At 72.4% G+C, this 26,798-nt stretch overlaps 4 protein-coding genes across 5 annotated transcripts; 3 read left to right on the top strand and 1 right to left on the bottom strand.

Annotated features, from left to right (window-relative positions):
- Window positions 1-3,784: 3,784 nt before the first annotated feature.
- Window positions 3,785-16,855, top strand: ASPSCR1 (ASPSCR1 tether for SLC2A4, UBX domain containing). The gene is made up of 16 exons (XM_037493713.2): window positions 3,785-3,924; window positions 4,467-4,522; window positions 6,150-6,264; window positions 6,620-6,720; window positions 7,498-7,555; window positions 8,686-8,759; window positions 8,906-9,341; window positions 13,635-13,774; window positions 13,894-13,975; window positions 14,108-14,174; window positions 14,459-14,521; window positions 14,703-14,755; window positions 16,255-16,306; window positions 16,413-16,482; window positions 16,555-16,730; window positions 16,799-16,855. The coding sequence occupies exons 1-16, from the start codon at window positions 3,823-3,825 to the stop codon at window positions 16,810-16,812; spliced, it is 1,659 nt and encodes a 552-aa protein (XP_037349610.1). The 5' UTR covers window positions 3,785-3,822; the 3' UTR covers window positions 16,813-16,855.
- Window positions 16,856-17,173: 318 nt separating this feature from the next.
- CENPX (centromere protein X) lies at window positions 17,174-18,678 on the bottom strand. 2 transcript variants are annotated; one of them, XM_037492885.2, is made up of 5 exons: window positions 18,625-18,678; window positions 17,736-17,787; window positions 17,612-17,661; window positions 17,411-17,499; window positions 17,174-17,335 (listed from the first exon to the last, which is right to left on the bottom strand). In XM_037492885.2, exons 1-5 carry the CDS (start codon window positions 18,652-18,654, stop codon window positions 17,185-17,187), a joined length of 372 nt encoding a protein of 123 aa, XP_037348782.1. In that variant the 5' UTR covers window positions 18,655-18,678; the 3' UTR covers window positions 17,174-17,184. The 2 variants fall into 2 exon arrangements, with proteins under 2 accessions (XP_037348782.1, XP_037348783.1); XM_037492886.2 differs by having other exon boundaries at window positions 17,271-17,335; window positions 17,608-17,661.
- A 452-nt stretch (window positions 18,679-19,130) lies between these two features.
- On the top strand, window positions 19,131-23,964 carry LRRC45 (leucine rich repeat containing 45). Its single transcript, XM_037493363.1, has 17 exons — window positions 19,131-19,350; window positions 19,597-19,658; window positions 20,014-20,084; window positions 20,160-20,338; window positions 20,447-20,575; window positions 21,125-21,237; window positions 21,415-21,473; window positions 21,624-21,701; window positions 21,868-22,003; window positions 22,079-22,156; window positions 22,227-22,338; window positions 22,421-22,491; window positions 22,738-22,830; window positions 22,927-23,019; window positions 23,299-23,472; window positions 23,549-23,696; window positions 23,768-23,964. The coding sequence occupies exons 1-17, from the start codon at window positions 19,131-19,133 to the stop codon at window positions 23,962-23,964; spliced, it is 2,013 nt and encodes a 670-aa protein (XP_037349260.1).
- A 508-nt stretch (window positions 23,965-24,472) lies between these two features.
- Window positions 24,473-26,040, top strand: RAC3 (Rac family small GTPase 3). The gene is made up of 6 exons (XM_037492373.2): window positions 24,473-24,544; window positions 24,752-24,823; window positions 24,911-25,028; window positions 25,097-25,159; window positions 25,443-25,602; window positions 25,679-26,040. Exons 1-6 carry the CDS (start codon window positions 24,510-24,512, stop codon window positions 25,807-25,809), a joined length of 579 nt encoding a protein of 192 aa, XP_037348270.1. The 5' UTR covers window positions 24,473-24,509; the 3' UTR covers window positions 25,810-26,040.
- The last annotated feature ends 758 nt before the right edge of the window (window positions 26,041-26,798 follow it).

The raw sequence follows: 26,798 nt of genomic DNA on the forward strand, positions 1-26,798 counted from the left end.
CGTCCTCGTGGCCTTGGGTAAATTCAGTTTCTTTTTCTTCCTTCGTTTATGACCAAGGCCCACCTGCCGGACACCCCAGCTCCCGGTGCCCCGCTGGGTCACCTCAGCGTGGCCATCTGCATCCACAGCTTGTTTTTTAGTTTTTTTGCCCACGATTCGCCCGCATCGCCTCCTCGTTTTCCACTCAGAGGCGAAATCAGCCCCTCGGTCCCCCGCCTCCTGACCCGCGTCCCTTCCCGCAGGTCTCGACCCTCGGAATTGCCGTGGAGGCAGGACCCCCTCGCCGGTCCTGGGGCCCGGCCAGCCTTGCAGCACGGCCTCCTGGCGGCCACCCCGGGGTGGGGTTGCTGGAGCCGTCCTGGTTTCACTTCCGGCTTGGTGGGGTGGGTCAGGATGGCTCGCTCAGGTGGGGACTCAGCTGGCACCCCCCAGCGCGCGGGCTCCCCCACAGCCTCGCCAGCACCTGTTGTGAGGGGTCCTTCGGGCCTCCCCGCAGGTGTGCCATGACCCGCCGCCTGAGAAGGGAAGGTCTGTCTGGGGTGTCCCCTGCGGGCGGTGTTCATCAGATCTCCTGCCCAGTTTTTAACTGGCCTGTTTGATTTAAAAAAAAAAAAAAAAAAAGATTTATTTATTTATTTACACAAGCACTGGGCAGAGTCAGAAGCGCGGGAGGGTGAGAGGATTCCCCAGAGCCAGAGCGGGGAGCAGAGCAGGCAGAAGGACCGAAGGACACTGCTGAGGGGAGCAGCGGGCGGCAGGAGAGGTCTGCGCGCCACGTGGGACCCTCGCCCGGCAGCCGGGCATCGAACTTCGCAACCCAGTGCTCAACCGCTGCGCCCCCGGGGAGGCCCCTGTTTGATTTTTTTTGTGGTTAAGTTAGTTGAGTTCTCCCGCTCCCTGATGTCTGCCCTGACTGCGCGGAGTGCCAGTGCCGCCCCTGCGCTCCGGGCTGTCTTTTTCACCCGCTGATATTTTCTTTGATGTGCAAGTGGTTTTTAATTTAATATACTTTATTTTTGTTTTCATCTCCATTGCCGCTGGCGTCAAGTCTCCGAGGACGTAGCTCCCGGGACGGCCCGGGACAGTACCGCGCTGCCGCGTTTACGATCTGGGGTCTGACAGCTGAGGCTTTCATCCATTTTGAATTTATTTTTTATTTATTTATTTTTTTTAAGATTTATTTACACAAGAACCGGGGTACAGGCCAGAGGCGCGGGAGGGTGAGAGGATTCACCAGAGACAGAGCGGGGAACAGAACAGGCAGACTGATGAAGTTCACTGCTGAGGGGAGCAGCGGGCGCGCCATGGGGGACCCTCGCCGGCCGGCTGGGATTGAACCAGCGCTGCAGAGGCTGCGGACAGCTTCAGAGCGCGGCGCTCAACTGCCTGTGCCACCAGGGGAGGCCCTTTTTTGAGTTTATTTTTGTCTGTGGACTTAAGAGAGGGAGCCAGCTTCGTTCTCCCACCTGGGACTGCCGGGCTCTCCAGCACCGTGTGCGGAGACTGGCTGGTGGAGGAGACTGTCTAGTCTGGGCCGCGTCACGAGGTGCTGACGAAGGGGATGGAGCCGCGGGCCCTCGGCACCGTGGCATTGACGCCCGTGTCTCTTTCGTCCCAACACCATCCTATTTTAATTGCCGTTGCTTTATGATGTCGTTTAAAACTGGGTGACACGACGCCCTCCTCTTTCTTCTTTTACTCTCAGAATTGCTTTCACTACTTGGGCTTTTGTATTTTCATATAAATGTTAGTATTTTTTTGCTTATTTCATTGGAAAATATCACAGGAAAGAGAACGGCATTGAATTCATACATTGCTTTTGCATCTATGCGTACAAGAGCTGGGGTGCAGGCCAGAGGTGCGGGGGGGTGAGAGGACTCCCCAGAGACAGAGTGGGGGAGCAGAACAGACAGATCCACTGAAACCCACGGCTGAGGGGGCAGCGGGGAGACTGGAGAGGCTTGCTGCACCCTGGGGGTCCCTCCCTGGTGGGGATGGACTCAGGCTGCAGTGGCTGCCAACAGCCTCATAGTGCTGAGATTGACCCCTGTGCCCCCAGGGAGGCTCCCCCCCCCGCCCCCCGGCTCTTCTTTCACCCGCAGAGCTGTGCTCCCCATGTGGGCTGTCAGGGCGCACAACCCACTGAAGCCCTAGGTTCTTTCCAGTTTGGGTTTGTTATAAATAAAGCTGCTATTAACATCCAGACTTGTCATTTTCAAAACATCAGATTTGGAAAGAAAAAAAAACAAGCAGCAAAAAGTGGCTGAACAGGAGCACCCAGGTGGCCTGCAGACAGCCTGGAGGCCTGTGGGCACACAGTCACTGCGGCGGCCTCCGGCGGCCTGGGTTGCACAAGGCTGTGCGGGCATGGTGAGCAAAGCAGCCGCGTGCAGTGACCGGTTGTTTGGCAGCTTCCCAGCGAACAAACAACTCTCAGTGGCCGGCTGGCCCTGGCCGCTGAAGCCGGCGTTGGAATTCCTGGTTCAGCCTGAAATACGCTTTTGCCCCAGGTGGACCCCTGGTGCCTCCTGACCCCAGAGACCCTGTGGGTCCAGCCTCCCCAGGCCGCTGTCCCGCACCCAGGGCGGGGGTCAGCTCTGGGGCCCTGCTCTGTCCTGCCTGCCTGGTCTTCACCAGGTCAGGCCCTTCAGGAACCTCCCACTGCCAGGGCCCACACCAGGCTCCCAAAGAGCCTGGGCACCAGGGGAGAACCAGCAGCAGTGGCGGGCGACCCAGTGCTCATTTGCCCCCCCCCCCCCATCAGTGGTCATTCCTGGGACAGGTATTTGTGAACCACTGGCCTGGGCCTGCTCTGTCCTGCATGCAGCCCAGCGGCGGGCCCAGCCATGGGTCTAGGGCTTGGGCGGCAGCAGCAAGAGCAGCACTGAGGCCGGCACCAATGCAGAGGAGGCTCTGAGGACCCGCCCTCCTGTCCTGTGCCCCTGCTGCCTCATGGGCTGAGCACTCAAGGGGCCAGACCGGCAGGCCCTGGCCCCCACTGCCATGCAACCTGTGGAGGGCCCCCTGGGGCTCAATGGGGGGGCGAGAACTTGGCCAGGCAGTGGCCCCCAGAAATGCCCCAGGGAGGTGCTCTCAGCCCCAGCTGCACCGCGGGGGTGAGAACCTGGTGGGCAGGAAGGGGTGGGCAGGACTAGGGGGAGGAAAGGCGGGGGCGGCCGGGCCGGCCGTGGGCTCTGTCCCAGCCGCTTGGGACCTGGCAGGGCGGCCGTCCCGGCGGCTCGCCCCACCCGAAATGCCCGCAGCCCCGGAAGGCGCCGGGCGCGGGGACAGGCTGGCACAAGGGCCGGGCCGCTCGCCCTGAAGCGCCCAAGCGGGGCGGGTGGGTCCGCGAGGGCGCCCCCGGCGGGTCCCCCCACGTTCCCTGCAGGGCGCTGGGGGCTCGTCGGCAGGGGGTGTGCGCGGTCACCGCGCCGGGCGCGACGGCGGCCCCCAGGGACGCTGGCCGGCTCGACGGCGTGTCCGCGGGCGGGCGAGGCCGCGCTCTGGTCGGGGTGTCCCCGCCTCCACGCCCCGTCCGACCGGCTGCACCCCTGCGGCGCCCGGGCCCGGCGGGGGCGGGGCCGGCGGGGCGGGGCCGGCGGGGGCGGGGCCGGCGGGGCGGGGCCGGCGGGGCGGGGCCGGCGGGGCGGGGCCGGCGGGGCGGGGCCGGCGGGGCGGGGCGGGGCCGGCGGGGCGGGGCGGGGCCGGCGGGCGATCCCGGAAGCGGCGCGGCCCCGCCCCCGCCGCGTGGCTGTGCGTCGGGCTGTTGCCGATAAAGTTGTTTGCAGCCGGGCCGGCGGCGGCGGGTCACGTGAGCGGAAGATGGCGGCCCCGGCGGGCGGCGGGGGCTCCGCGGTGTCGGTGCTGGCCCCGAACGGGCGGCGCCACGCGGTGAAGGTGACGCCGAGCACCGTGCTGCTGCAGGTGGGCCGGGCGGGCGGCGGGCGGGGCCCCGCGGCCGAGGAGCCGCCTCCGCGCCGGCCGCGGGGTCCCTCGGCGCCGGCGCCTGCCGCCCCGCGCGGGCCGCCGGCCGCGGGCCGGGCCTGTGCTGAGTCACTCGCCGCCGCCTCTCGAGGCCCGACTGGTGCGGGGCCGTGCGCCCCCGATGGCGCCCCCACGGTGGGGCGCGGGGGCGCTGGGGCCCCGGCCGGCCGGCCGGCCTCTGGGGCCCGTGCGCCGACGGGCGGGGCCCCGCGGGCGGTGGGGCCGGAAAGACCCTCTGAGTGGGGAGCGGGCCCCGAGTGCGCGTGGAGGATGCCAGGGGTGGGGACCCGGCCCGGGGCTGTCCTGCGGAGCCGGGGCGGCGAGGCAGGCCCGCGAGCAGGGGAGAGTGGCAGGGTTGTGCGGCGAGACCCAGGCAGAGCGGGTCAGGCCTGGTCAGCTGACCCGCAGACCAACTGCCCTGGCCTGCCTGGCCTCAATGCGCCTGCTTAGCAGGGCGGTCAGCACCCTGTCCCCCGCCCCAGGTCCTGGAGGATACGTGTCGTCGGCAGGACTTCAACCCCAGCGAGTACGACCTGAAGTGAGTTTGCTCTGGCCTGGTTGTGGGGTCCGAGTCCCACCGCCTGTCCCCAGGGCCCTGCTGGGGGGCTTAACACCCCAGTTCTGGAGGCTGAAAACCCAAAGGTCGAGGCGGCACCCGCTGCCCAGTCACCCCAGGCTCCGCTCGTCTGCCCCCCCTCACCTGGTCTTCCCGGCTCTCCCAGGACACTTGTTAGCTGGTTGGCCCCATCCTGGGCAGCCGGCTGCAGGCCTCCTCCCAGGTCAGGCTGCGAAGGCCTGCTTCCAGGTGAAGCCCCGCCTGCGGGCTCTGGAGGGGTGCGTGTCCTTCTGGGGGACACCACCCGCCTCTGTGCTGTGCGCTCGGCATGTCAGGCTGCAGGCTCTGGGGTGCGTGTGCGCAGGGGTGCACGTGGGAAGGGACGCTTCTCTCTAGAGAGAGCGTCCCCAGGTTCCCAAGGCCTCTAAGACAACAGAAGGTCCCAGCTGGGCGGGTGTTGGCGTCTCCCTGTGAGAGCCAGGGGCGGGAGCCTGTCCTCGCAGGCCTCAACTCCAAGGAGGAGGCTTCCAGGAGGGGGCCGGGCTACCCAGCCCCCCACCTCCTGCCCTACTGCTGAGGCCCTCACTGGCCTCCCTCAAGCTGCCCGCAGCACAGTCTGGGTCGGCCATAGCCTGTCTCCATGGTGCTGAGCCGGGCGTGTGGCCCCCGGGCTGGCGCTTGCCCTCTGTCCATGGTGCCATCTGCTCAGAAGGCCTGGGCTGAGCTGCCCGCGGCGGACTGCTGGCCCTTCCTGCTTCTTCGCACCAGCAGCCTCGCATGTGCCGACATGGCCCCGCGCCGCTCCTGGCGGGCAGCAGCATGGGGCAGAGTGGCTGCTCTTCAGCTCCTCAACACCTGGGCTTTGTGAGCGACTCGGCTAGGGTCGCGGCTGTCTCTGGGGAGTCCAGGCAGTGGGCAGCCTGCGCCTCCTCCCAGGCCTGGGGCTTCCTGTTGAGCTGCTGTTGAAAGCCAGGCCAGAGCCGGACTAGAGGGCAGAGCCTAAGTTGTTGGGGTCGCCTTCTGGGAGGCGGTGTCTCCTGGAAATGCGTCATCCGAGCTGCGTTTCCGCCAGCCATGGGCGGGGCCCCCACCCAGCCGTGCTCCGGCCCTGCCGGTCTCTGCTGTGGCCCCGGAGCCGGAGTTGGAGCGGGGCCCAGGCCAGGCAGGTCCCCTCAGTGTCTGGGCTGCTTTTGGGGGCGCTGCCCCCACCCTAGTGTGACCTGGGCTGAGCGAGGCTGCTGGTGGGTGGGGACCGAGGGCCTGGCTGGAAGGGCCCCTGCCTGGCACTGCAGGGCGGGGGGCTCTGGCTGCCAGGGCTGGGGGGGGGGGCGACTGTGTGGAAGAGGGCAGGCGGCGCTGGACTCTGTCCCTGTGGGCTCTGCGGCTCCTGGCGTGGCCCCCTTCCGTGGCTGGCAGGGAGCGGGGGTACAGGCCCCTCCAGGGAGCGCTACCGCCGAGCTCCAGAGCAGCGCGGGGCGCCCTGCCTGTGCTGGGGACCACGCCTGCAGCCTGCGTCCCCCACTCCACGCTTGGCTTCGCTTTCCCGCCTGCGGCCCCACGCCAGCCGCAGGCTGCATGTGGAGCTGCAGCCGCCCGGTCTGTCCTGCAGGTTTCAGAGGAGCGTGCTGGACCTCTCGGTGCAGTGGCGGTTCGCCGGGCTGCCCAACCACGCCACGCTGGAGATGGTGCCCGCCTCCCGTGGCCGCGGGGGGCCCGAGACCACGGTGGGTGGCCCTTCCCCTGCCGGGCAGGTAGGGGGTGGCGGGGGCCCCTCTGGGTTTGGGCCTTCGCCTGCCCCAGAGGGTGGTTGTCCAGCTTCCTGTGGAGGGGCCGACTCCCCTGGGCCCTGGGGCTCCTGGGGTGACGGGAGACTGAGCGCTGCCCTCTGGCCACCCTGCCAGGGTGTGCTCCCGCAGTCCTGCAGGTGTGGGCGCCCTGCTGCCCCCAGGGCGGCTGCCTGGTCCCTTGGCTCAGCGCCTCAAGGGAGCCTCCCCCTCCTGGTGTCATGTGTGTCCTGAGTCAGGGTGGGCGCGAGGGGCCCCGGGGGGTGGGGGCTCTGGCCTGACGTGGCCCCTGCAGGTGCGCGTGGCGCTGCAGTTGGAGGACGGGCCCCGCTTGCAGGGCACCTTCCGCTCTGGCCAGACGCTCTGGGACCTACTCAGCCACTTTGCTCAGACCAGGTGAGTCACGGCAGCTGGGGCGCTGGCGCCTGCCCTCTGGCCCTGCGTCCACCCAAGGAGCCGCCCACTCTGTCCTCCTGGGCCCCCAGCTTGGGGGCGCTGGGCCCATGGGACCCTGGGCGCCTCAGCGCAGCTCCCTCATCATGTGCATAGGCATGTCGGGAGGCTTGTGGGCAGGCGGGGGTCGGGGGTGGCCAGGCTGTGAGGGGGAGGCGGGGAGCCTGCGGGGCAGGTGTGTGGCCCCAGGCCCTTGTGGGCTCCGGGTGTCCCCTCAGGACTCGGGCTGCCGCCCCATCTTTGCTCTTGAGGCTCCTATGCAGCTGCCCTGGAGGACCCCCATGAGCCCCCCTAACCGCCTCTGCTGGGCTGGGCTGGCCTGGGCCCTCCAGGTGCTGCTGGGGGGGGCGTTTCTTGGGGCCCCTGACCCCACAGTGTATGTTGGGAGGTGCAGGCGTGGGCCCTGGCCCGCTGTGCGTGGGGGCCGCTCTCCAGCTGGGTGGGGTGGGGTGAGCGAGGGGAGAGGGCTGTAGTCCCCGCCCACCATCGCCCATCCTAGCACCGTGGGCAGGGCCTGGCTCCCCTGCTGCCCGCAGACGTGGGCGGGCTTGCCCGGCTCCGTGATGGCCCCGTCCCCTGCCTTGAGGCCACAGGCAGGTGCTGCTGGCCAGGCGGGCGGGCGGGCGGGCAGGCCCCCTGCTGCCGGCCATGGGCACCGGATGGGCCTGGCCAGGAGCCTGGGGGCTGAGGGCACCGCGGTGTTTCCTCTCCTCTGCTCAGGGAGCGCCTGGAGCAGCCGAGCGGGGCCAGCCCGGTCTGCGTGTACATGAGGGACGAGGTAGGTGGGCGGCCATCCCGGGCCTGGCCGCGGCCCACGCCCGCTCCCCCGCGGCCCTCCGGCCCTGCCCCAGACCTGCAAAGCGGGCAGCCGGCTCTGAGGGCGCGAGTGTCCCGGCCTCCCCGGGGCGGCCCCCGGCCGCGCCGCCCTCTGCGCCTTGTTTGTTTTCTCAGCTTCTCCCGAGCCCAAGAGTCACAAAAGTGGTTTCGTTTTAACAACTATTTGCCTCGCTCCGTGTTTTCCTCTCTTCGGGCGGCGCGGGGCCCTGCCTCACAGGGGCTTTTTGTTCCCACCTGGCAGCGGCCTGGCTGGCTCGGGGCCAGTGTCCCAAGGGGCCCTGGGTAGGTCCTGGCCTGGGCGGGGCACACCCATCCATTTACCCCAGTTGGAGGTTGGCGACCCAGACCCAGGGCTGTGGTGTGGGGGTGTCAGGGTGGGGGCGCGCAGGACCCGAGGGGCACTCAGGTCAACGTCCGCACCCATACGAGACAGGCCAGGTCTTTGTGGTCGGTATAGCCGCGGAGGGCAGGCCCGCCAGCCGGAGGCGGCCCAGGCTGAGCATCTGGGGTGACCTGGACGCAGCTGCAGGATCTGCAGGCCAGTGCCAGCAGGAGGGCCCAGTGGCCTTGGGCGGGGCCGTGGCTCTGGGGGGCTGAGGTGGTCCCTTGCGCACCCAGAGCCCTGGGGCCACCCCAGCCCCCGTGGGTGCCTTGTGTTTCCACTAGGGCGGCCGGCGAGGCTGCGAGGAGCGCCGCCTCGCCATGCTCCGGGGTCTGTGCTGGGCAGACCCTTCCTCGGCCTCGTGACCCCGACTCCAGGGCGAGCTTGGGTCACTGGGTCCCAGGAGGGCTCCGCCCGGCCCTGGCGCGGGCCTCCCTCGCGCTCTGTGTTGTCTGTTTGCGGCCTGAGTCGGCCGGGGCCTCTCCCAGTGTCCCGTGGCCCCGCGGCCTTGGATGGGGCTGGCGAGGGCCGTCCCCAGTGCCCTGGGCCCCCCGCCGCCATCAGCACCTGTGCGGGACAGTGGGTGGGCCGGTGGGCGGGGCGGTAGTCTGGGCCCGGGGTGGCCTCGCCAGGTCAGGTGGGGGCGCTCTGTCGCTGAGTGGGGTCAGCAGGGGGTCCTGTCCCCGCAGGTGGCCGGAAGAGCGGCCTTGCAGGACACGACGCTGCAGTCCCTGGGCCTCACCGGGGGCAGCGCCATCATCAGGTGGGTCCAGTCGCTGAGAGCGGGGGTGGGGGTGACGGGGCGGGGGGAGGCGCGCCGCCCTTCTCACCGCGGGCCTAGGCTGAGCAGCCGGGCAGCAGAGCCCGAGGTGGGGGCCCGCATGGCTTCACTGCTGTCTGGGTCCTCAGGTTTGCCATGAAGCAAGGCGACTCTGCCGGCAAGCAGGAGCCCGCCGTCCCCCGGAGCAGAGCCCCAGGAAGCCCGACCCCGTCCCTGTCGGCCGAGCAGGCTGCGGGCAGCCCCCTGCCGCCGCTGGACACAGCCCAGCTCAGCCGGGGTGACGGGAGCCGTGAGGAGGCTTCGGGCCCCTCGGGGGGCGGCCCCGTGCAGGGCCCGGGCCCAGAGCCCGCGGAGGCGCAGGCGACTGGACCCTACTTCACACAGGCGACCTTCGTGCCATTCTCAGGTGGGGGGCAGCGGCTCGGGGGCCCCCTGGCACCTGCGAGGCCTCCGACATCCCCCGTGTCCTGTCCAGCCATGTCACCGAAGCCTGCCTCCAGCCCTGGAGGCCCCTCCAAGCCCAAGAAGCCAAAGCCAGGCCAGGAGCTCCGTGAGAGGGAGCCGGTAAGGGCCCGTGGGCTGGTGGGGGTGGGGGCGCCTCTTCCTGGGCAGGACCCTGGGGCTCTGTGTGCCCAAGGTCAGCGTCCCCAGGCCCGTCACGCGTCACGTAGCTTGATGGGTTTTGGCAGACTTGTGTCTCCGACCCGCCGCTGTCCAGCGGGCCCCTCCCGGAACAGGCCGGCGCCCTGTCCCAGGCCTCCCTTTCTGCCCGGCCCTGGCTTTGACTGGAGGTGGTGCTGCCTGTCCAGGCTCCTTGGCTCTGAGCCAGACCCCTCTGCTGCGCCGCCAGCGGTGAGCCGCCGGGCAGAACAGGAGGACGGGAGTCTTGGCCTTGGGGGGCTGGAGGCACACGTAGCCCTGCGGAGGCTCTGGCCTGGAGCCAGGGTGGGGCCCCGCATGTGTCCCCGGAGCCCTTCTCCTGGTTCCGCCTTGGCCGTGAGGTCTCCCGAGTCTGTTGCGCAGCTGCCTGCGATGCCCACCGGCACCCCTCTCTGGCCACCCGAGGGGTGAACGGGTCAGGGTCGGCCCCTGTGGGGTTAGCCCGGCCTTGCTGGCCTCAGCCTCGTCAGATCCCGAGTGGGGCGAGAGGCCACCTGCAGGCCGGGCTCCCCTGGCCACGGGCCTCCTCTGCTCGGGCCGGCCGCGGCGGGTCCCTGGGCCCAGGCAGGTGGCGCGAGCTCGCTCTGCGCTGACGTCAGTGGGGCACCCGTGGGCTGGCTCCCTGAGGTTGTTTCGGGCTCCGGGGTGGGGTCTAGAGGAGATGCTGGCCCCACGCCACGTGCCCTGCTGAGTGGGTGGGTGAGTGGGTGGGGCGGGCCTGCCCCTCTCAGTCCCGGGAGCCCCACTAGCCAGCGTGGGCTGGAGCAGCCCTGTGTGCTCAGCGCTGGCGCCCGGCCCAAGCCTGCGTGGGGACTTGGGGCAGGCCCTGGGTGGCCATCCCCGTGCGTACCCTAAAGCTGGGGGGCGCGAGGGGAGCCCCTGGTGTCCTGAGCAGAGAAGGCCCTGACCGTGTCCCGTGGGCCCGCTGACCACCCTGTGGTCAGCGAGTTGCCTGGGGGACTGTGCTGCATCCCCCGCCTGACCCTGGGCCCAGGAGGGCACCCGGGGGAGGGCCTGCCCTGCCGGCCTTTGATCTGGTGGCAGCTGGCTGCGCTCACCCGCTCCCGGCAGCGCCAGCGCGCGGCCACATGGCGCCTGCTCTGCGTCCGCGCGGTCCTGGGGGAGGGGGCGGGCCAGGACCTTCTGGGGAACTTCAAAGGTGCGCCTCGGCAATCAAAAGGAGTTTCCAAGTTTCCCATTAATGCCCTGCCTGTGTGTGGTTTTGGGATTTAAATAAAGAGGCAGAAGAAAGACAGGATGAAGTGCAGGCAGGCCCTCCGCGGCCGGGTGGTTTGCAGACCCGGGACTCTGCCTTTGATGTCGGACGTCAGTCATTCCGAGGCAGTTTCACTGGCCGTCAGCGCGGGCGGAGGCTGCTGCCGCTGGCCTGGCCTTTGAAGTCCTCCCGCTGCCCGGGGGCTGCCCTGCAGCTCCACACACAGGGGCCGGAGGCCCGGGCTTCCCTGTCACAGGCCCGTCCCCGGGCAGGGTGGGGGCTGACAGCGGGGCCCTGCCCCCCCACACCCCTTCCCAGGCGGGCATCTGGCGTGCGGCTGCCCCGTCCCTGGCCTGCGAGCAGGTTCAGAGCATGTGGGGTGGGGAGGAGCTGGGCCAGGGCCAGGGCCAGAGTGGACTGGGGGTGCCCCTGCCGCCTCCTCCAGGATGCTGCGTGGTGCCCTGGGCTTGCCCCATGGCCCCTGCGTGCTGTCCAGGGTAGGCTGGGCACCCCGCCCTGGTGGAGGCGAGGGCCCGGCGGTGCTGAGGGTCCGGCGTGGCTGCACGACCCGCGGAGGTGTGGGCAGGGGCGGCCGCTTTGACAAAACTGGTTGCGGGGGCGGGGGCGCCCGCTGCCCCACCTGCTGTGTCTGAGTGCAGCCCCCAGGGAGAGGCGGAGGCCAAGGGGTCCCTGCGGGTGCTGGTCTCTGCTGACCTCCATGGGCGGCCCGGGTCCCGTGGGCGAGGGACCCCACGCACCGCCCTTTTGGGTAACGGGCGACTCGGGGCACTACCGGGGGTGGGGGCGGGCCGAGGCCCAGCGGTCACCTGCCCTGTTCCCTTCCGCGTGCACGGCTTTCCCCCGTGGGAAGGGCAGCTGGTCCCGGGGTGGCTGGCGGGGAGCCCGGCCTCACGTCCAGGGCCGGGGCAGCCTTGCCACCTGGGAGGCGCTGGCCTAGAGGGTGGCCTGGCCTGGGGTCTGGGCAGCTCCTCGGGAGGGCCGGGTTCTGAGGAGTGGGGAGGTCTGGCCTGCGGGCCCCGGTGATTCATCTGAGCCGAAGGGAAGGGAAGGCCCAGTGGCGCCAAAGCCGCAGAGCCCTGTCGGCAGGCCTGGCGGCGTGGCCGGCGGGCGAGGGAGGAAGGCGGGAGCGCGGGCTGAGGGCACCGCCGGTGGCCTGCACGTTCCTCCGCGCTGTGTCACCGCGGCCCCGACAGTGACGGGTGGGAGAGGGAGCCGCGGCGGGGCGGCCACAGGCCCTTGTGCCAGGCGGCTCGGCCCTCGTGGGGCGTGTGGGCAGCGCCGCCTCGCAGGGCCCGGTGCGGAAGCTCTGTGTCCACACGGCGCGGGGCCCCACTTTGGCTGTCCCAGGCTGCCTGGGACTGTCCCTGCAGGGGCCTCCCCACGGGCGCCTCCTCTGGCGCCCGAGGGTCTGGTCTGCACCAGCCGCCTGAGCCCCCGGCATGGGCAGAGGGCACGGCGGCAGCCGCGGGAGCGGGGGTCTCCCCGCACACGCCCCCCCCTCAGACGTGTGCTCTCGGGGCTCAGCCGCCAGGCCTGCTACACCCTGTCTGACGGGAAGCCAGGGCTCCCCGGTGTGGCCCCACGCACGGTGACGGGGTGGCCCAGGCCTGGAGACACCGAGTCTGGGCAGAGGCCCAGGACACCCGTGGAGCCGCCTGGAGGGGGCTCTGCTGGCACCTCCCGCACGCCAGGCAGACGGCTTGGGGCCCCTGCCCGGCTCCCTAGGAGGGGGTGGCTGGGCTGTGTCCCCGCTTCCAGCTGTCACCCCTCCCAGACCTGGCGTCTCCCTGCGAGTCCCCGGCCGGCCGTGGGAGGTACAGGCCGCCAGCGATGGGGCCTGCCTGACACCCCGGAATTCTCGGCTTCTCACTGGGGAGCTTCTGTCAGCCTGGCCACGTTTGTCCACGCTGGGGGCCAGGCCGTGGGCAGCCCCAGGACCGCACAGGCCTCCAGGGGGTGGGGGCGGGCCGTGTGCAGAGCCCTGAGGGGGCCGGTCAGCTGACACTTGTGAGCCAGTGGCCGCGGCCCTGGGTGGGTGAAGGTGGGCGGGTGGGCTCCGGTCCTCAGCCGACGCGCGCGAGGCTGGGAGCTGCTGCCGGCCGTCTGCGCCAGGCCTGCACTGGGCGCGGTGGCTCCGGCCTGTCCACCGCGCTGGCCGTCTGCCCGCGCCCTCCTCCCGCCCGGCCAGCTCCGGGACCTTCTGGAATGCAGGCGACGGGGCTGTGGGGGCGGTGTGGCGCCTGGCACCTTGTTATGAAAAGCTCTGGTGGAAACAGCCTATAGCTGCTGAGGGCGGCCGTGGCTTTGAAGGGGCAGCCACCTAGGGCCGCTGCTGGCCCCGCCGGCCCTCCTGCCGCTGCCCCAGGTCAGAGGTGTGTCCTGGCGCACCCCAGAGGCCGGTGGCCGCAAGCTGGGGCCTCGGATGTGCAGTCTTGGGCACAGCTGGGGGTGCCCAGGGGTCCTGCAGGTGCTGAGAGAGTTGGTACCTGGGCCTGGGCAGGCTTGGGCCTGGTAGCCCCCAGGGCTGTATCTGCCCTGGAGAGCAGGTGAGCTGTGTCCAGGCTGTGCTTTGGGAGGGGCTGCGGGGAGTTGGGGTGGTAGGGGCCAAGGGGTGGGGGCTTCCAGTGCCCTTTAGCGTGGGGAGGCCTGATGTGGCCCTGCCGCCCCTTTCCAGCCTCTGTGGGGGGGGGGGCTCGGCTCTGCAGCCCTGCCTTGGCCCCTGTACCCTGCGCTGCTGCAGGAGACGCGTCCCTCTGTGCCCCGCCGGCCGCTGTGCCGCCCCCCAGAGCCCCCGTGTGCGGCCTGCTCTGGGGCCCACAGACGTTTGGGGGGTGACCTTGCTGAGCCCTTCCCCCCGCAGTGCTAAGGGTGCCGGGGCCGAGCCCAGGGCCGCCTGCCCTGCTGGGGAGCAGGTCCCTGAGCCCCCGGCACCTGGGCGTCAGCGGCCCCCCTGCCTGCAGCCCGTGGAGCGCGAGCCTGTGGTCTGCCACCCTGACCTGGAAGAGCTGCTCCAGGCCTGGCCGGCGGAGCTGCCAGACGAGTTCTTTGAGGTGACTGTGGATGATGTGAGGCGGCGCCTGGCCCAGCTCAAGAGTGAGCGGTGGGTGTGCCCGGCTGGCCACGAGGCCTGGGGTCGGCGGTGGGGGGGGGGGGGCGGGCAGGGAGGGGGCTGAGCCCACCTCCCCGAGTGCCGTGCCCAGACTGTCCCCCTCCCCCCAGGAAGCGCCTGGAGGAGGCCCCCCTGGTGACCAAGGCCTTCAGGGAGGCACAGCGGAAGGAGAAGCTGGAGCGGTACCCCAAGGTGTGGTGCTGTGCGGCCCGGGCCGGGCCGGGCCGTGTGGGTGGGCAGCAGGGCCGGAGGCAGCCTGGCCTGGGTGCTGTCTCCAGGCGGGCGGGCTCTACTGCCCCCTGACGGCGGCTTGTCTTGGCCCAGGTGGCCCTGAGGGTCCTGTTCCCTGACCGCTACATCCTTCAGGGCTTCTTCAGCCCCAGCGAGACAGGTAGGACCCCAGGAGGCCCTCCAGCCCCTTCTGACTCCCCTGTGGGCCTTGGGGTGCCAGCCGGCCTGCGGGACAGAAGGGGCCAGAGGAAGGTGGACCCAGCCCCCACCCAGCTGGATGCTCTGGCTGGGGCTGCTGTTCTCCGGGGAGGGAACCCCGCCTGAGAGCAGGTGGGGATCTTGGTGACCATGACCCCTACAGTGGGGCCCGGAGGGCCGTGGGGGCTGGCCAGGGGGACCTGGTTGCTGGTCCCCCTCCCTCCCAACCCCTTTTCCCTCCTGCAGTGGGGGATTTGCGGGACTTCGTGCGGAGCCACCTGGGGAACCCCGACCTGCCGTTCTACCTGTGTGAGTGCTTGTCCCCCTCCTGCAGCCCGAGCCCCCACCCCCCCCAGGGTGCCCATCCCGCACGCCCCTGTGCTGCCCGCCCTGCCGCTTCCCTCCTGCGCTCCCCGGGCTCTGTGGAGGCCCCGCCCCTGCAGCCGCAGAGGTGGCGCGGGGCCTGACCGGCCGCACTGTCTCTCCGCAGTCATCGCTCCTCCCAAGACCCTCCTGGACGACCACACCCTCACCCTCTTCCAGGTGTGGCCTCGTGGGCAGGGCCGAGCTGAGGGGGAGCTGCTGGGAGGGCTGGGCCGGGCTGCAGCAGCAGGGGCGGCTTCTGGTTGGGCTCCCGGCCTCCTCTGCTGCTTGACCTGGTGGGGGCTCCCAAGGAGACCAGCACCCATCTGGGGTGGGCCTGGGTGAGGGGCCGGCCGGTGGGGCTGTGGGGCCCAGCTGCCTGGGAAGCCCCTGAGCACTGGCTGCTGCCTGGTCTGCTGCCCTGCCCGCTCCAGGGTGCTGCAGGCTCCCGAGGGTGAGCAGAGCTGGCCCGGCGCCCTGCCCTGCCGTCTAGAGCAGGAAAACGTCCTGCCCTCGCCCCGGGAGAGCAGCGGCCTCCCAGTCCCTCCGGCCTAATAGTTCCCGCTTCAAAGTCTCCAGAAGGCTAATTAGTAGCAGAGCGGGCCCTTGTTACTGGGGCGGGCGGGGGGGTGTCTGCTTGCCGGCTGGGGGCGGGGGAGCAGAGACATGGCCCGGTGGGGGGCTGGAGGCCACCCCCTCTCAGCCCAGGAGCCCCAGAGCGCGGGGCGGCCAGGCTGTGGATGCACATGGAGACCGGAGGGTGCGTCGGGAGTGGGGCGAGGGACCCGCCGCGGTCCCGACACCCGGCCAGCGGCTGTCTCCTTTGATCTGTCGGCCTGGCCTGGGGCCTCTGCCCGCAGTCAGAGCTGGCAGGGCCGGGAGCGGGCAGGCGGGGACGCCGCCAGCTTTCATGTCTGCAGGGCCGCAGTCGGGGTGGCAGCTGTGCCCCAGCAGTGAGGGTGGGCGTGGGGCGGCGGGGAGGACGCGGGTGGTGGGGCCCGAGGCCCAGTGTCCCGCATCAGGCTTGGGGCCCTCCTCAGCCCAAAGGGGGCAGCCACGGAGCGGGTGCCTGGTGGGCGCTGAGGGGAGGCGGGGACTCGCCCTTCACATACCCCCCTGCTCCTGCCACCCCTGTGCCCCACCCCTCCCGGCAGCAGCCTCAGACCCCTCGAGGCTCAACTCTTGTCCATGCCTCATGCTGGCCGCAGCCTCACGGTGGGGAGCAGCCAGGGTCCTCGCCCAGTACCCGTGCAGGCGGGCGCTGCCTCACCACACACGGTGGCCGGGACGCCCCAAGGCGAGCCTCAGGGCTGTCGGGGCAGCAGAGCGTGGGCTTGGGGGTCCCGGCGGGTGGACTCTCAAGGGCAGCAACTCTTAACACCCCCAGGCCTGGGCCTGGCCAGCTGAGGGCGCCCCCACATCCAGCTGCCAGGGTGCCGACCTGGCCCCCTGAGCTTGGGCCAGTGGGCGCCCTCGGCCCTCTCCAGCAGGCGCACCCACCTGTCCCCGTGAGGCCTGGGGGCTGCCCTGCGGGACCAGGTGGGCAGAGGCAGGTCAAGCACAGGCCCGGAGAGCTGCCTGGCCAGGTCCCTGCTGAGGAGATGGGGTGGGGGCGGGCAGCGGGAAGGGCCTGCGCAGGCCCTGCACCCCGGGCCTGAGCCCCTCCACCCTCCCTGCAGGCAAACCTCTTTCCTGCCGCCCTGGTGCACCTTGGAGCTGAGAAGCCCGCAGGTGGGTGGCCGGGTCTGGGAGGGAGCAGGGTGGTCTCTGCGGCCCCTGGGCCCTGGTGGGACAGCCCAAGTGGCTTCCTCGACTGAGGGCAGCTGATCTCGAGCAGGCCTCTATCTGGAGCCCAGGCTGCTGGAGCGCACCGTGTCCCCGTCAACGGCCGACATGCTGGTGGCCAGGTGAGTGTGTCGGGGGGCGCTGGAGCCCACCTGGCGCTGGCCTGCCATCCCACGCCTGATCTTCGTCCCCAGGTGTATGTCCAGGGCTGCCCAGACCTCACCCCTGCCGGCAGCCCCTGATGCTGCGCCCCTGGAGCCGGAGCCCGCGGCCAAGGAGGGGGGCATGGCCACCCCGGAGCCCCACCCTGGGCTGGCCCAGCCTTTGAGGCGGGATCTGGGCAAGGTGCCCAAGTGGCTGAAGCTGCCAGGTATGGGGGGTCGGTTGGGGGGAGGGCTGTGGGCACCAGCCCAGGCCTGAGATCCCCTGTGCTTGCAGCCAGCAGGAGGTGAGCACCCGCCCCGCGCCTGCCGCGCCGCCGCCGCCCGAATAAAGAGCTTCTGTGCACACTGGCGTCCTCCCTGGGCAGGGCCGCCCGGCTCCGCCTCCCGCTCGGACCCTCCCGCCACCAGCGGGCTTTCCAGGCCAGCGCTGGCCGTTCCCGCGGGCCTAATGGCTTCCACATGTGCCGCTTTGAAGCTGGGGCCGGGGGGGGGGGGGGGGGGGGGGGGGGGGGGGACACGGCTGCTTGGTGCAGCTGTTGTCCCCGACAGAGCAGCCCCGGGGCGCCATGTCCCCCTTCCCAGGAGCGCGAGGCCCCCCCCCCAGGACCCCGCCCCGGGCCCCAGGCGGGCGGACGACTGACTGGTGAGGGCGTTGCCAGTTTATTGCTGCGGCCTGGGCCGGCCCGTCCCGCTCCCCGCTGCCCGCCACAGGCCCTCTGGCTGCTGCGAGGCGTGTCTGGGGGGACTGGCCATGGGGCTCCAGCGGCGTGAGCGCGGCTCCTTCCCTGCCGGGCACCTAGAAGTCCAGGAGCTGAGGGGAGGGACACTCAGGCACCGGCGTGGCCACCCAGAAGGCCTCCCCCACCCCCCCAGCCCCACCACCTACCAGCTGCGGCAGCACCTTCTCCAGGTGGTCCACGTCCACTCGGGCCAGGTCCTCCGCCTGGGCCTGCCGGACACTGCGCACGGCCGCCTCTGCGGGACACGGGGGTGGGAGGGGCGGGCGGGTGGGCGGGCAGGGACCCCACCCGGGGAGATCAGGCCTGGGGGTGGGTGGGCGTCTGCAGGGGCCTGGGGGCTCACCCACCACGAAGATCTTCAGCAGCTCCGCCGAGAGCCGCAGTGCATCCCCACTGACTGCAAAGGGTAGCTGGTTGGGGGGCTGCCTCCCACCCCTGGCACCCCGCAGCCTCCCACAGGTGCCCACGCACCTCGGGTCTTGTCATCCTTGAAATGCAGGCACAGCAGCTTGCTGACCAGGTCCTGCAGGTGCGGGGGCTGGCTTCAGTGCTTCAAGTGGGGACGGCAGGAGGGGGACGGGATTCTTTTTGGGGTTCTGGGAAGCCTCCCACTGGCAACCTCCAGAGGTGCACGCCCGTGCCGCAGCCAGAAGGCCCTCGTGCCTCCGGCGAGCCCCTGCCCAGGTCTGTCCAGCAGGCCTGGGCCAGCCCCTCAGGCCCTCCCTGCAGCGGGCGTCTGCGGGGCGCCCTGGCCGGCGCGGGGTGGCGCCGCCCTGCAGGGGGCTTGGGGGCTCAGGAGACCAGCCCGGGACACGAAGCACGAGGAGCATGGAGAGGTGCCCCCAGAGCCAAGTGGGGGCGGGAGGGCAGCTGGAGTCGCCAGGGGCGGGCGGCGAGAGCCCGGCCGGGATCTTGCCCGTGGCCAGCAGTGGCCCCCCCCGCCCGCGCGCGTGGCGCCCCCGGCGGGCCTCTTGCTGCCGCCCAGGAGGCCCGAAGGGGCGGGAGAGTCGGGTGCCCGGACGGCGCCCCGGGGTGCCCCCGCCGGGGCAGCCGCTGCGGCCCCGGCAGGCCCGCTCTGGCCGGAGCCTCGGGGCCGCGCCTCGGCGCCACGTCTGGGGGGACGCCGCCCGCGGGGCGGACCCCCGCCCCCTCTCCCTCCCGGGCCGCGGGCGCCTTCTGGGCAGGGCGGGCGCGCGAGCCCGGGAGACGCGCCCGGGAGGCCGCGGGCCCCTGCCAGGCCCTCCCGAGGGCCCCACCCGGGCGCCGCCCCGCCCCCGCAGACGGCCGCCCCCGCCCCGGGCGCCCCGGCCTCCGCGCCTCCCCCGGGGCCCCCGCCGCGGCGCCCCGCGGGCCCCTCCACCTTGCGGAAGCCCGCGCCGGCGACCTCCATCGCGCGGTCCCGGCGGCTTTCCGGGCCCCGCCCCCGCCCGCGAGCCCCGCCCCCGCGCCCCGCCCGCCGCGCCTCTAGCCAATGGGTCCGGAGCGCGCGCCCCGCGCCCCGCCCACCGCGCCTCCGTCCAGCGGTCCCCGGGTCCGCGGCCGCGCCCTCCCCTTCACGCTCATTGGCCCGCGCCAGCGCCCCTCCGCAAAGCCTCCTGGGAGTTGTAGTCTCCGTCGGCGCCTTCCCGGCGCGCCCTGCTCTTCCTGGATACCGAGGCGCGGGGCGGCCGGTCGAGCGGGCGCGGGGCCGGCGCGGGGACCGTGCACCCGGGGGGCGCGAGGCGCCTGGCCGCCCGGCCGGAGCCCTCCCCTCGCCCCTCCCGCCCGCGGGCCCCTCTTCCGCGGGGCCCCCGCGCCCCAGCCCGAGCTGCCCGGGTGCGCGCCGAGGCCGGCGGGCGCGCGGCCGGCGCCCCGCAGCCCCGGGACATGGAGGCGCTCGGGCGCGCCTACGGCCGCCTGTGCCGGGAGAGCGGGGCCGAGCCCCAGGAGGCCGTCCTGCAGCGGCTGCGCGAGCTGCCCGCGGGCCGGCTGGACCTGGCCGCGCACAGCCTGACGGGGGACACCTGCCGGGCGCTGGGCACGCTGCTGCAGAGCGAGGCGCCGCTCACCGAGCTGGTCCTGAGCGACTGCATGCTGGGCGAGGAAGGTGGGCGCCGGGCAGGGCGGCTGCTGCGCGCCAGCCGGTCCCCGGGGCCGCCACCCCGCTCCCGGGGAGGTCCGCCCCTCTGCCGCAGCGCAGGCCGGCAGGCTCCTTCTCGGGCCTGGCGGCGGGGGGCAGTTTCCCCTTGCAACCACGAGGCCCTTGGGCCCCCGGTTTAGGAGGTGCTGGAGACAGCATGAAACCCGGGGGGGGGGCAGCCAGCCAGCCTGCAGTGACCCCTCCCCCTTCCAGGGGCCACCCTGCTGCTCCAGGGGCTGTGTGCCAACTCTGTCGTGCGGTGTCTGGACCTGAAGGTGAGCGCCGCTGCCCAGGCCTTCGCGGCTGCCCCTGGTCTGACTGGAGGGGGACCAGGAGCACCCCACTCCCTGGCCAAGGCTTGGAGGTTTCTGAGGTCTCCGATGCAGACAAGAGGGGGTGGTGAGCTTTGGAGGCACTGGACCTCCGGGCTGCCCGCTGACGCTCACGCGGGTGAGGGGCAGGGTTCCACTGCATTCACTGAGGCCAGCTGCAGGGGCCGCAGGCCCTGGGGGTCACCATGCCTGAGAGGCGCACTTCTGTCCCAGCTTGCAGCCCGCTGCCTGGCCGGGCCCTTTGGGGTGTCAGCGACCAGGGGCCATGGGGAGTGACTCCAGGCTCTTGCTGCCCTAGGGCAATAACCTGCGGGCGGTGGGGACGGAGGCCCTGGCAGCGCTTCTCCGGCAGAACAAGTCCATCCAGAGGTGAGGCATGCCCCGCTCTGCCCCCTCCTCCCAAAGCCTGGGCCCCTGGGAGCCCCTCACATCTCCCCTCTGCAGCCTCACCCTGGAGTGGAACAGCCTGGGCGCCTGGGAGGATGCCTTTGCCACCTTCTGCGGGGCTCTGGCAGCCAACAGTACCCTGCAGCAGCTTGATCTCCGCAACAACCAGATCAGCCACGCGGGCGCTGCGGAGCTGGCCCTGGCCCTGCCCAGGAACACCAGCCTGCAGCAGCTGGGTAGGCCATGCCCGAGGGTGCCGGGGGGCCTGCAGCAGCTGGGTAGGCCGCGCCCAAGGGTGCTGGGGGCCTCGCTCGAGGCCCACTGTGACGACGCTCCTCCTCCAGACCTGCGCTGGAACAACATCGGCCTCCTGGGGGGCCGGGCCCTGGTGAACTGTCTCCCGGGAAACAAGACCCTGAGGAGGCTGGAGTTGGCTGGGAACAGCATCCCTGGCGACATCCTCAGAGCCATGGGTACGGGCGCAAAGGCTGCCAGCTGCTGTGGAGCAGTCGCCTGGGAAGGCGTGGCCTGGGTGGCACGGCGGCTCTCAAGCCCAGCCCTGGTGGGCACTCGGCCCCTGGACCCGCTGGCAAGTCGCCGTCAGTCACCCAGGGGGCTGGCCCAGTGTGAGTGGGGTACCCGGCCCACAGCGCCCGTCCCCTCCCCCCAGTGTTGCCAGTCCCTAAGGCTGCACCAGGGCCTAGCCCCTTTGCCTGCGGACGGGCGGCAGGGGGCTGTGCCGCCCGGGCCCTCCTGGGGTCCCCCTCCGGCGGTGTGCACCTGCCCCGCCTCCCTTCTCGGGTCTTTGGCGGCCTTCACCTGCTGAGGCATCTCTGAGGCGCAGCCAGGTGCCCGGGCACGGCGTTCCTCACAACACATCCAGCAGCTCCTCTACCCCGTGCCCACCTCTCCCTTGCCGCCGCCCCCGCCGAAGCCTTGGGGCCCCCCCCCCCCCCCCCGTGCCTGGGGCGTGTCGGGTGGGGGGGGCGGGGAGACGCAGCCTCACCAGGCCCCTCCTGCAGAGCAAGCCATGGGCCACAGCCAGGCGCAGCAGAGCACCCTGAGGGAGAGCCAGGCCCGCAGGCGCGTGCTCAGCGAAGAGGTGCGGCACCTGCGGGAAGAGAAGTCCAAGCAGGTGGGCGCAGTGGACGCCGGCCCCGTGCCCGGTCTTGTCCTCGCTCGAGGCCTGAGTGCTTCTGGGCAGCCCTGGGCGGTGGGCTCCCGGGCCGGCCTCCCTGGAGCCTCTGGGACGTCCTGCACCTGCCCCCTGGGCGGGCAGACTGGGCTCTTGACGGGCTGGCTCTGCCCCCAGTTCCTGGACTTGATGGGGACGATCGACAAGCAGCGGGAAGAGATGGCCCGGAGCAGCCGGTGAGCGCAGCCCGGTCCGGCCTCAGCTGCGTGCGCGGTGGGCGGGGAAGCGCTGGGGCAGGAGGCACCGGCTCCTCTGGCCCAGAGCCTGGCCAGCTGGAGAAGCCAGCGGGGCCTGGGGTGGCTCCTGGGACCCTCCTCTGCCTGTAGGGTGTCTGCGTCGCGGGTGGGGCAGCTCCAGGAAGCCCTGGCCGAGAGACACTCCGTCATCAGCGCCCTGAAGGCCAAGTATGGGGGCAGCGGCCGGGGGCACCTTCGATGTGGGGGGGGGTGGCGTCAGCACCAAAGCAGCGGCGGTCACCCCGCAAGGCCTCCTGCAAGGGGTGAGAGCAGGTGGGCAACACCGGGCAGGAGGCAGGGCGGGGGGCAGAGGCGAGCGGCTCCTGCCTGTCAGGCTGCAGATGGCCGAGGCCGCCCTAGCTCTGTCTGAGCAGAAGGCCGAGGACCTGGGGCAGCGCCTGGCCTCCGCCGAGCAAGAGCAGTGGAGCCTGGCGCAGAGGCGGGAGAAGGAGCACAGGCTGGAGCAGCAGGTGGGCCGAGGGCCGGGTGGTAGGCGGGGCCTTGCCAAGCAGCAGGTGACAGGTGCTCTTACCTGTGCTCTCCAGGAGGCCGCAGAACGGGAGTCCAAGCTCCTGAGAGACTTGTCAGCCGCCAGCGAGAAGAACCTGCTGCTGCGGAGTCAGGTATGACTGGGGGGCCCGGGGCCGGGCGGCCAGCGGAGATGCTGCAGCTTCCTGCCCGCGGCGCCTGCAGGTGGATGACCTGGAGCGGAAGGGGAAGGCCCAGCAGGAGCAGCTGTTCCTGGCCAGGCAGGAGCTGACCCACACGGTGGCCGAGCTGAAGATGCGTGTTGTCCAGGCAGAGGGTGGGCATGCCGGGCCGCCTGGGGGGTTGGCAGGGGGTGCGGGCCAGGGACCCCTGGTGCCAGTGCTCCCCTGGATTTGCAGAGCGCCTGGAGATGGAGAAGCAGAGGTCCCGGCAGGCCCTGGAGGACGCAGAGCGCCTGCGTGCCAAGGAGGTGCCCTGAGTGTGTGTTGCCCCCACCCCGGGCCGTGGGCTCCTTGGAGGGCTCCCCCACTCTGGGGTCCCAGGTGCTGCTTCTCCCGGGGGGCACCAGCCTCCCTTCCTGCGATGCCGCTCAGGCAGCCCCTCCTCAGCAGGAACAGGGTCCCCAAGACTCACCTGCCTCCTGGGCTGGGGGATCCTGGGAGGGGACTGCTGGAGGGCCAGCTGCCAGCCTCGCCCCCCCCCCCGCCCCCCACAGGTGGAGCACCTGACGCGCCACCTGGAGGACAGTGAGAGGGCCGCGCAGGAGAGGGTGCAGAGGCTGGAGAACACGAGGCTGGCCCTGGAGGAGGTGAGGCCCTGCCTGCCTGCGGGGTGGGCCTGGCCGCCCTGGGGCCAGAGTAGGGGCAGGTGGGCGGGCGGTTCGGCAGGGCTCTCTGTGGCACAGGAGCTGAGCAGGGCCCGGGCCGGGGCTCTCTGTGAGCGCGGCCAGGCGGAGGAGGAGCTCATCAAGGCCAAGAACCAGGTCCGCCTGGAGGAGGTGAGCCGAGCCCGCCAGCAAGGGAACCGCAGGTCGCCACGCGCGAGGGGTCAGCCCGGAGCCGGGGGGCGGGGGTGGGAGTTGCTGGGTGTGGGGTGTGGACGCCTGTCTCCTTGAAGCCACGGCCATCCGGCCCCGGCTCAGCCCAGGACCCTGCGGCCAGAGGGGCGCAGGACCTCCTTCCAGTGGGGCCTCTGGCTGCCCTGCGTGGGCGGCTCGCCCCGTCCTCGCGCCCCTGAGCCGCAGCCGGCTGCGCTCACCTGCCGCTCCGCCCCGCAGCAGCAGCGCCAGGCGCACCTGGAGGAGAAGCTGCGGCTGCTGGGGCGGGCCCGGGACGAGGCCCAGAGCGCCTGCCTGCAGCAGCAGCAGACGGTGGCCGACGCCCAGGCGCGGGCCGGCCAGCTGGGCCTGCAGGTGGAGGGCCTGAGGCGGCGCGTGGAGGAGCTGCAGCAGGTAGGGGCGCTCCGGGGCGGGCGGGCGGGGCGCGCCCCGGCGCCCCCCGCCCTCACCCGCCCCGCCCGCCCGGCAGGAGCTGAGCGGCCAGGAGCAGGAGCGGCTGGCGGCCGTGGCGCGCGCGCGCGCGGAGATGCAGGGGCAGGTCGGCCGCCTGCAGGCCGAGCTGGCGGCGCGGGAGGCGCAGCGGGAGAAGGCGGGCGCGCTGGAGCGCCGGCTGAAAGGTGCCGCCCGCTCGCGCCGGGGGCGCTGGGGGGCCCGGGGGGCCGCGCCCCTCACTGAGCGCCCCCCGCAGCGCTCGCCAGCGACCACCGGGAGGCGCTGCTGGACCGGGACGGCGAGATCGCGGCCCTGCGCGAGGAGCTGCGGCTGCGGGAGGCCGCGGCGGCGCGCGCGCGGGAGGAGGAGGCGCTGCGCGCCCGCGCCCTGCAGAGCGCGGTGCTGGCCTACGTGCGGGGCGCCCCGCCGCGGGCGCTGGGCCCCCAGAAGTGACCCCCCCGCCCCGAGCCGCCTCGCGGCCGCGTCAAATACACGCTTTGCACCTTGTCCTCGCGCTGCGCTCGCGCCTCTCTCCGCCGGCGCTGGGGGGGCGCGCGCGGGGGGGCGGGGGGCGGGGCCGCCGGGCGGGGGGGCGCGCGCCGGGGGGCGGGGCCGCCGGGCGGGGGGGCGCGCGCCGGGGGGCGGGGCGGCCGGGCGGGGGGGCGCGCGCCGGGGGGCGGGGCGGGGGGGGCGCGGGCCGCGGGGGGCGCGGGCCGCGGGGGGCGCGGGCCGGGGGGCGGGACCGCCGGGCCGGGCGGGGGGCGGGGCGGCCGGGCGGGGCGCGCCCCCTCCCCGCCCGCCGCAGCCCCCCCGCGCGGGGCGCCGCCGGCTCCCGGAGGGGCGGGCGCGCGGGGGCCGGGCGCGCCCCCCGCCCCGCGGCGCTCGGCCGTCTCCGCGCGGGCTCGGCGGCGCTCGGCTGTCTCCGGCGCGGCTCGGCGCGGCCGGGGCGCGGGCATTTCTCCGCAGCTCGCTGGCGGCCGCGCCGCCCGGCCGCGCCCATGCAGGCCATCAAGTGCGTGGTGGTCGGCGACGGGTGAGTGCGCGCCCCGGGGGCGGGGGCGGGGGCGGGGGCGGGGGCGCGGCCCCGGCTCCGGCCCGGGCCCACCTGCCGCCGCCGCCGCCCCGCGGGGTCCGGCCCCCCGCCCCGGGCTCGGTCCTGCGCCGGCGGCCGGGGCGCGGGGCGCGGGGCGCGGGCCGGGCCGGGCCGGGCCGCAGCAACGGGCGCGCTGTCTGCCCGCAGCGCCGTGGGCAAGACCTGCCTGCTCATCAGCTACACGACCAACGCCTTCCCCGGCGAGTACATCCCCACCGTGTGAGCGCCGCGGCGGCGGGGCGCGGGGGGCGGGCGGGGCGCGCGGGGGCGGCCCGGCCCGGCCCCGCCAACCCGCCCTGCCCGCAGGTTCGACAACTACTCCGCCAACGTGATGGTGGACGGGAAGCCGGTCAACCTGGGGCTGTGGGACACCGCCGGGCAGGAGGACTACGACCGCCTGCGCCCCTTGTCTTACCCCCAAACCGTAGGTGCGGGCGGCCGGGGGGCGGGGGGCCGGGCCGCCCCGCGCCCCTGACGCGCGCCCCTCCCCAGGACGTCTTCCTGATCTGCTTCTCCCTGGTGAGCCCCGCCTCCTTTGAGAACGTCCGCGCCAAGGTAGGAGGGTGCTGTCCCCGCGGGCTGGCCGGGGGTGGAGGCCGCGCCGGAGCCCCCCCAGCCTGTCCTGTCTGGGGTGCCAGGGCTTGCCGAGGGCCGGCCCGTTGGCGCCGACCCAAGGCCCCTGGAGCCCTTCGGCAGACCCCGTGGGTGTCTTCGTGCCTGGCCTGTCCCTGTGGGGGGCAGCCTCAGGACTGTGTGCGGGGAGCCCCGGTGCCAGGCGGGCTCAGGGAGCGGCCCCCAGTCCCCACCGGCCACCCCAAGAGCCAGCCTGTCCCCACAGTGGTACCCAGAGGTGCGGCACCACTGCCCGCACACGCCCATCCTCCTGGTGGGCACCAAGCTGGACCTCCGCGACGACAAGGACACCATCGAGCGGCTGCGGGACAAGAAGCTGGCCCCCATCACCTACCCCCAGGGGCTGGCCATGGCCCGAGAGATCGGTGCGTGGGGGCGCAGGGGGCACTCCCGCCCTAGCAGCGCAGCCCCCACCTCTGACCTCGCCCCCTGCCTCCCCAGGCTCCGTCAAGTACCTGGAATGCTCGGCCCTGACTCAGCGGGGCCTCAAGACGGTGTTCGACGAGGCCATCCGGGCCGTGCTCTGCCCACCGCCCGTGAGGAAGCCGGGCAAGAAGTGCACCGTCTTCTAGGGGAGAGGCCGCCGCTGCCTGGGGCGCCCGAGGAGGGAGCATGGGGCTCTGGGGTTGGAGGTCTTGTCTGTGGCCTCTTGTCCCACCCCGTGGGAGGCCAGGCGGGAGCAGGGTCTCCCTCAGGCCATGGGGGCCAGCCCAGGGCAGCCCCCAGCTGGGCCTCCCTGAGGGGGCCCCTCTTGTTTTGTACAATAAACTTCCTCCGCCAAGGTCTCCTCCTGGCTCATGCACGCTCACGCGCACGGGGAGGGGGGGTGCTGAACCCTGCCCCGAGGAGGGCGGGCCAGCCTGACCCCATCCTGGGCAACTGGGGCTTGCAGCAGCGCGCTGAGCCCACCCAGCGCATTGTGGGAACACGTGCTGGGTGCCCGCCCAACGGTCGGGGCCTCTGGAGGCGGGGTCTGGCCCTGCCCTCCCCCACCTGCCAGGGCCTAGGTGGCCCAGCTTTGGAGACATCAGCAAGAGGGGGCTTCTGGGCCCAGGGAGAGGGGTTGGGAGGCCAGGCTTGGTGGGGCCAGCAAGGTCAGTGCCACCTGGCACAGCTGGTGGGGGAAGCGGGTCAGCTCGGAGGCCCAGAGCCACGGCCCGGCCTGCAGCGGGTGCTCCCCGAGCCGCCCCGGCCATCCAGTGAAGTCACGTTGTGGGGTGGGGCCGCACGGACAAGCACCCCCGCCGCTCTGACCACGCTGGACGGTGCTGCCCAGGCTGCAGCCTGAGGGGCTGGGGGCTCGGTGGCGACTGCTTGTGCGGCCGACAAGCACAGGTCTGATGCAGCGAGCCGGCCCCTCGGCCACCCACAGCCTCATGCCTTCCGCACGCCCCGCGTCCCCCTGGGTCTGGTGGAGGTCAGGGGCTGCCCACCAGCCCCACGCCAGAACTGCACACAGAGCCTTTCAAAACGGAGGCTGCTGGACAGAGTGAGAGCCGCTGGGTCCCGCCACCAGCCCCCCTGGGAGCTGGTCCTCTGCCAGGCCCTGCAGCCCCCTGGC

This window comes from Talpa occidentalis, unplaced genomic scaffold (assembly GCF_014898055.3).
Source record: "Talpa occidentalis isolate TD23 unplaced genomic scaffold, MPIMG_talOcc4v2.1 talOcc4.7, whole genome shotgun sequence".
NCBI lineage: Eukaryota > Metazoa > Chordata > Mammalia > Eulipotyphla > Talpidae > Talpa > Talpa occidentalis.

What these genes read in the sequence shown, in the direction of transcription:
- ASPSCR1 (XM_037493713.2), top strand. Translation starts at nt 3,823, where the DNA reads ATGGCGGCCCCGGCGGGCGGCGGGGGCTCCGCGGTGTCGGTGCTGGCC. An exon ending in AGCTGGAGCGGTACCCCAAG is followed by an intron (nt 13,976 to 14,107) that starts GTGTGGTGCTGT and finishes GTCTTGGCCCAG; the next exon opens with GTGGCCCTGAGGGTCCTGTT. An exon ending in ACACCCTCACCCTCTTCCAG is followed by an intron (nt 14,756 to 16,254) that starts GTGTGGCCTCGT and finishes CCCTCCCTGCAG; the next exon opens with GCAAACCTCTTTCCTGCCGC.
- CENPX (XM_037492885.2), bottom strand. Translation starts at nt 18,654, where the DNA reads ATGGAGGTCGCCGGCGCGGGCTTCCGCAAG. An exon ending in CAAGGATGACAAGACCCGAG is followed by an intron (nt 17,662 to 17,735) that starts GTGCGTGGGCAC and finishes TACCCTTTGCAG; the next exon opens with TCAGTGGGGATGCACTGCGG. An exon ending in AGAAGGTGCTGCCGCAGCTG is followed by an intron (nt 17,336 to 17,410) that starts GTAGGTGGTGGG and finishes CCCTCCCCTCAG; the next exon opens with CTCCTGGACTTCTAGGTGCC.
- LRRC45 (XM_037493363.1), top strand. Translation starts at nt 19,131, where the DNA reads ATGGAGGCGCTCGGGCGCGCCTACGGCCGCCTGTGCCGGGAGAGCGGG. An exon ending in CACCAGCCTGCAGCAGCTGG is followed by an intron (nt 20,339 to 20,446) that starts GTAGGCCATGCC and finishes CTCCTCCTCCAG; the next exon opens with ACCTGCGCTGGAACAACATC. An exon ending in GCGTGGAGGAGCTGCAGCAG is followed by an intron (nt 23,473 to 23,548) that starts GTAGGGGCGCTC and finishes CCCGCCCGGCAG; the next exon opens with GAGCTGAGCGGCCAGGAGCA.
- RAC3 (XM_037492373.2), top strand. Translation starts at nt 24,510, where the DNA reads ATGCAGGCCATCAAGTGCGTGGTGGTCGGCGACGG. An exon ending in CCTTGTCTTACCCCCAAACC is followed by an intron (nt 25,029 to 25,096) that starts GTAGGTGCGGGC and finishes GCCCCTCCCCAG; the next exon opens with GACGTCTTCCTGATCTGCTT. An exon ending in GGCCATGGCCCGAGAGATCG is followed by an intron (nt 25,603 to 25,678) that starts GTGCGTGGGGGC and finishes CTGCCTCCCCAG; the next exon opens with GCTCCGTCAAGTACCTGGAA.